Source organism: Vicia villosa, unplaced genomic scaffold (genome assembly GCF_029867415.1).
Source record: "Vicia villosa cultivar HV-30 ecotype Madison, WI unplaced genomic scaffold, Vvil1.0 ctg.000839F_1_1, whole genome shotgun sequence".
NCBI lineage: Eukaryota > Viridiplantae > Streptophyta > Magnoliopsida > Fabales > Fabaceae > Vicia > Vicia villosa.
Window position 1 is genome coordinate 295,030 of NW_026705372.1, and position 6,418 is coordinate 301,447.

At 28.9% G+C, this 6,418-nt stretch overlaps 1 protein-coding gene across 1 annotated transcript; it reads right to left on the minus strand.

Moving 5' to 3' along the window:
* Window positions 1-1,594: 1,594 nt before the first annotated feature.
* On the minus strand, window positions 1,595-2,534 carry LOC131631522 (ribonuclease MC-like). Its single transcript, XM_058902318.1, has 2 exons — window positions 2,268-2,534; window positions 1,595-2,180 (listed from the first exon to the last, which is right to left on the minus strand). Exons 1-2 carry the CDS (start codon window positions 2,499-2,501, stop codon window positions 1,737-1,739), a joined length of 678 nt encoding a protein of 225 aa, XP_058758301.1. The 5' UTR covers window positions 2,502-2,534; the 3' UTR covers window positions 1,595-1,736.
* Between the last annotated feature and the right edge of the window lie 3,884 nt (window positions 2,535-6,418).

The window sequence follows — 6,418 nt, forward strand, 5'->3', positions numbered from 1 at the left end:
ATACTTCATAATCTTCGAGTCTTTGAGGCAAACTTCTCTGCCTAGTTAGTCATCTAATGTTTTCCCCAATTTCGGCTTCGACATGTTGTAGTGCAGAACCTCCTGCAACTTGATTTTCTTCATTTTCATTACCGTAACCGGTTATAGGATTCTCTAAACCGATTACAACCTTTGTCATATCAGCTCCAGCAGCCCCAAGAAGCGAAAATGTTTGCCAGTAATCGGTTACAGTATTCTGGTAACCGGTTACAGGAGTTGTCAAATTGATTTTTCTACTGTCAAAATCACTCGGTTCGTCGGCCACAACATCCCGACTAATCACGATTCTCTTGTTTGCAACATCAAACAATTTAAAATGTCTAGTGGGACAATAACCAATGAGCAATATCTTTTCACCCTTCTCATCCAACTTCTTTCGAAGCTGACCCGGAACGTGTCGAAATGCTATTGAACCTAAAACTCTCAAATGACTTAAGCTTGACTTAAATCTAGACCATACCTCTTCTAGAGTCACCTTATCCAGCTTCTTTGTAGGACACTTATTCAACAAATAGGCGGCTGTAGAAACGACTTTACCCCATTGCTCATTTGATAAGTCTATTCCCTTCAACAAGCTTCAAACCATGTTCATTATCGAACGATTGACTATGGAATGTGTGATTATGATTGTTGTATTTATGTGAGAATCCTTGATGATGGTTATTTTATTTTCCTGTTACTTTATACTGATGATATGTTGATTGCTGTCAATCATTTGCATGATGTAAATGAGTTGAAGATGGAGTTGGACAAGGAGTTTGATATGAAGGATTCAGGTACTGCAAAAAATTTCTTAGAATGGAGATTCAAAGGGACATATACATTTTATTTTATTTCATGTTCATATGATACATTATAATGTCTTCTATTTCATAATACTTTATATGATACGAGAGTTATTGATGATCAAATTTATCTTTGCAATGCGTGGAGTGGTTGACATATAATTGTGTGTTTTACTTGATACTTGGGCCTTCAAAAGTGGCACGTGCGAGCAGCCCAGAACAACATACTTAACAAATCGAAGATATATCTAACTTGGAGGGTTTAGATGAAATAAAAAAAAACTTCATGGACAAAACATGATATAGTTATAATAGTATAGCTATTTATCCAAGTTCTTGTTCTTATTAATTATGAAAGAAAAGCATTGAACATTTAAGTGCATTAAAAGATTTCTCCAATTATTTTTATTTGCATTATTATAAAATTATTCTAATTTTACATCAATTTTAGATTTGTTATTTTAGTTGTGAATTGAATAGAGTTAACAATTTATAACTTGTTTTGTATATACTACCTTATATTTTTACGTGAGTTTTATTTAATATATCAATTTATTATTTTATAATAATATAATATAATGAAATTTAAGACATGTCAAATCTATAATTTTAACTCTACTTGTTAAGATCATATAATATTCCTGCGAATTATAATTTTAAATATACTTGGCTATCTTACGTGGAGATAAAATTTGACATAAAGAATGTATTATTATATTTTCGTATAATTTTTCAAAGATAATTAGAAAAATGACATGAAGAAAAGATAATTTGGTAAAAGCAGCATAGCAGACATGAATATCTTTATTGTTATTAGGATTGGAAAGAAAAGGAAGCATACATAATATAGAGCTAGTAGAGCTAGCTAGTATTTTACTGTTTTATTTTTAAACGTGTAAGAAACCACCAGATTTAGAGTGGTTTTAAGTAGAATTTATTGTTGTCACACAATTTAACAACACGGTCTTTCTGCCTTTGAGTTTGAAGACAGTCTTGAAAATTAATTCCATCACGGTCTAGACAAATTCCAACTTCATGCAAATATACCGGTCCCTGGCCGTTTGGTTGAATACATCGAAGTTCTGGAGCTTTTCCGGTTTTCAATTCCAAAGCTTTCGAAACCAAGGCATAATCATAGGTTATAGTTGAACTTGGTTGAACATTGTGATCAATAAGCGCTTGCAGAATGTTAACTCTGTCTTTGATATCAAGGGCTAGTTTAAAATAATCAAACACAGGAAACTTGGATTGAGAACAAGTACCATGCTTATCCCACTCCTCACGCCAAAAGCGTTCTTCTTCCCCTTTCTTAATCTCTGGCCAAGAATTATTGATTCGAGGAAATAAAGTTTGGACCTAGCAAAAACACACATAAAACATGAATAAAACTAATAATTATATCACATATATTCAACTGAAAAAGTACCATTCTTACTTACTTACCGAAGTAATTTGAAATCCACCAAGAGGAGGGCAATTCATTGGACTTCTCCCCGACAGGTGGCTGGGCCAGAGCCCATGTAATGAAAAATTCTTTGGGTTTCTTACGCAGGGTAAGTTCAAACACGTAACAGGTGGCCATTGTTCCACCATTTTCAGGTAATCGTATTGAGCTATGGAATTGTTGGGTGCATAAATGAAAAAAATCATAATAAAACAGAGTACTAAGAATTTCATATTGAGAGAGAATATGAATAGCTAGATATTAGAATTAATTATATGTAGAGAATTAATTATTAGTGCAAATTTATAGACAAACATTTTCAAATTCAATTTTTCTTTCACAATGGCCTTTCCTTTTTTAAGTCTATACGTCTTGAATCTGATTTCTTTTAATTTTATTTTTTATAAACATTTTATCAATTATTGTGTTTCTAACTATTATTCAATTTATTCATAATAAATTTTAATAAACCATAAGAGGATACAAAATTCTAATAATGCAACACAACTTGTTGGTTAAATATGTATAGTGAGAGCACTTAAAGAATTTTATTTATATATCTAGAAGTTTTAACTCATTAAGCATCTCTAAATTCGTCTATTACATTTTATGGATTTTAGACAATTAGAATATTGGTAAAATATAGGTAAAAATCAATAATATAAAACACTCCCTTTTTTAAACACTTTATAAAATATTTGTATTTAAGTAACTAAACGTGTGACATACATTAAAAACAAAGATAGCTGTATTGCATCGGAATTTATTTTCAACCTTCTAACCATTTTTTAATGACAATTAAATAATATAGGAACACCTCAAATATATTTTAATTCAAAATTTTATTTTTTAAATGCTATTTTTTTTTCTATTTAACCATTTTATTTATTTATTTCTCATTCAATTTTTTTAGCCATAGGCTCTAATATTTTTAGTATATTATCTTCATCCTAAAATAAATAGTATTACTAAAATATATTTTTATATCATGGCCATTATTCATCTTTGTACAAATTTATTTAAAAAAAAAAAACCGGAATTATTATTATTATTTTTAATTATAATGTTATCAAGGTCCATTTTTACTTGGTTATTAAAATAAATTAATAAAGTTATTTTTTAGAGTGTGTTTGGGTGAAACATTTTAATAAGTTAATGTAATGTTTTGATGGAATTTAAAAGGATATGCACAAAATTTATTGTTTGCATATAAAAATAAAGAATTGTTTAAATGGAAAATTTATGGAGAGTATGTTATCTAAGTTAAATGTAATTATATTGAAATGACACCAAAAACCAATTTTTTTTTTTTTTTTGAAATTCCTCTCATACTCTATAGAATGTATTTGTTACAATTATTTTTTTCAACTATTGCAAATTGGTTCTCATGTTTTCCAAAATTATAAAACTAACCCCAAAAATTTTTAAAAATTGCAAATTGGTTCTCATATTTTCCAAAATTATAAAATTGACCCCAAAAAATTTTAAAAATTGCAAATTAGTCTTTAATAAGTTTTAAAATTTACAATTTGGTCCTTTAAATTTTTAGAAACTACAAATTGGTCCCTACATTTCTATTTTTTAATTTGGTCTAAAAAAATTTAAATTTTATAAAACATGATTCCAAAAATCTAACAATGAATTATCTTAATACTCCCTCCAAACAAAATAATTTTAAAATAACTGAATTCAATTGAATCATTTGAATTGTTTTGAATTTATTTTTTTTTTTAAATTTCAATTATCTTATCCAAACACACTATTAAATTATTTTACTTGTTATCATTTATCATTTATTGATAAAATATGATTGAAGAAAATATATATTATAAAATATATATTTATATGATTAATAATTTATTGTAGATTTTAACTTAGATGAAAATGCACTATTAAAATAGTTTTAAGTTATAATGGAATTTCAAACTAAAAAATTAGCGCACTACAACATTTCTATCCTACCGCCATGCTAAATTTTTCCACACCTCAAAACCTGTGGCTACATATAAGTTTTGGTCGGGGTTTTCAAACCGTAGAGATATGTTTTGAAATATTGATCCCAGATTGTGAAACGGTGGTCTTTTCTTCGATTGCGACGTTTACAAAATGACATTTATATTTATATCACGGTTAATATACTGCAACTTGTTTTAGCCACAAAGAGCAACCGCGTCATTATATTTTTCACTTCAAACTGTGGCCCAAGCCCACAATTTTATAACCCGCCAAACTTTCCCTCTTGTTTTTTTTTCTTTTCAGTTTCCATCTTTTTTATTATTTTCTTTTCTAATTGTTTTTTATTAAAAAAAAGGAAAATAAAATTGAAAAAACAATTAACCTAAATAATTAACGTTTCATTTCTGCTTCATACACATGTTAACCTAATTTGTTCATGTTCGTGTTTCCCCTCCCTTTCCAGTTCGTGTGTTTCCTTCTCTCTTCTCCGTTCGACTTCATTTCTTGCGCGTAATTTCTCCTCTGATTTTGCTTTGTTCTGTTTCTTTGATGTTTCGTTCTGTTTCGTTGTTGTTTTGTTCCGTTCCTCATCTATATCATGTTCCGTTTCTGCTCTGTTTCGTGTCTGCTTCTCTCGTCTCCTCTGATTTTAACCTAATCCATATTTTGTTTTGCAGTTTTGATTTCTTTATTGAGGTGTGGAGCGGAAGCTTCCCGTTAACGTTGGATTTACGGTAGGGTTTCATATTTACCCTTATTTTTAGATTTTGTTATGTTGGTTTGAAACTGAGTTTTTTAGAGTGAACTGGTGTTTTTAAATAGAGTATGTTAGTAACTAGGGTTGAAACTGATCTGGATCATTGAGTATGTTGGTAGGTTTCAAGTTAACTGATGTGAGATTTACCTTAAAATTATTTTCTGTTTGGATAGTATGATTTGATGCATGTTTGCTGATGTGAACTGATGTTTATGTGTTAGAAATTATGGTATTTATGTTGGTTATAATTGATGTTTCTTCTCATATTTGATCTCTAATTGCTGCCTTGACAAGCTCACTAGGGTTTTGTTCCTCTAGAGCCATCATTTAGTTAGGAGTATTAGTTTTAACCATGCATGTAAGATCATGATTAGTAAATTTAATTTTTCAAATACCTACTAGTTATAGCTCTTCTATACACATTCATTTTGAGGAGTAAAAAAGTTGATTTTCTAATATCTAATGGTTGATGGTAAACTGATGTTTATATGTTTATAATGATGTTTATATGTCTGAATTGATGTTTATATGTTTAAACTGATGTGTATGTGTTAGAAATTCCAATTGATTAAAGGTTGATGGCTGGTTGGTAGCTTTAGAAGGTTTAGTATGACAATTTGTAGTATTTTTTATTAGGCGCATGATAAATATTTGTTTTCCATTTTCTATTGTTTATGAATTTTTTTCAATATTATAGTGTTGATAATTTGTGTCTAAGTTTTAATACTGGAAGTATGTTGTTTTTATGTTGCTAATAATTAATTATCAAAGTTACACGATTGCCCACGAAATCTAATGCTGAGAGGTTTATAACAGTGATAAGAACTTACTTTGATTAAACCTGATTTTTATCTAAATTGTTTGTTTCATTAGTTAAATTGGGTTGTATAAAAGTGTTATAAATAGTGGTGGTGTTGTGTGTCAGGTTACATGCTAGAAGGTTGTTTTTAATTATATTAGTTTGTAACCATGAAAATCACAAGTGCGCATGAAATCTAATGTTGATGTTGTCTATATTATGATAATAGTGGCCTAAAATACTATAAATTTGGATTAATTTTCACTTTTTTTTATGGTTGTTAATTTGAAGGTTATAATCATCTGATACTATGTGATTATATATGCAAGTTATCTAATAGGATGTATGCCTTCCTCTGCCAAAGCCTTGTTATGTTTTTTTCTTCATAATATTCCAATTTAGATTTCTTGGAGTGAGTGTAGATGTATTTGTAAGTTTGTTTATGATACATGTTTTTCTATTGGAGGATGTGGTATACCTACGATAAGACTTTAGGCTGGCTATGAAATTGTTGGAAGTGCTTGATCATAGAGTATTTATAAATATAATATGTATTAGTTCTGGTTGTATTAAAATTCTATTTTGTATATACCCATGTCTTGGTTCTGTTTTGGTTCTATTTTGAATCTATTTTGTAT

Bases quoted from the DNA above. Each gene is read 5' to 3' on its own strand.
- LOC131631522 (XM_058902318.1), bottom strand. From the start codon at position 2,501: ATGAAATTCTTAGTACTCTGTTTTATTATGATTTTTTTCATTTATGCA. The intron at 2,181-2,267 runs GTAAGTAAGTAA...TGTTTTTGCTAG, and splicing joins GTGGATTTCAAATTACTTCG to GTCCAAACTTTATTTCCTCG.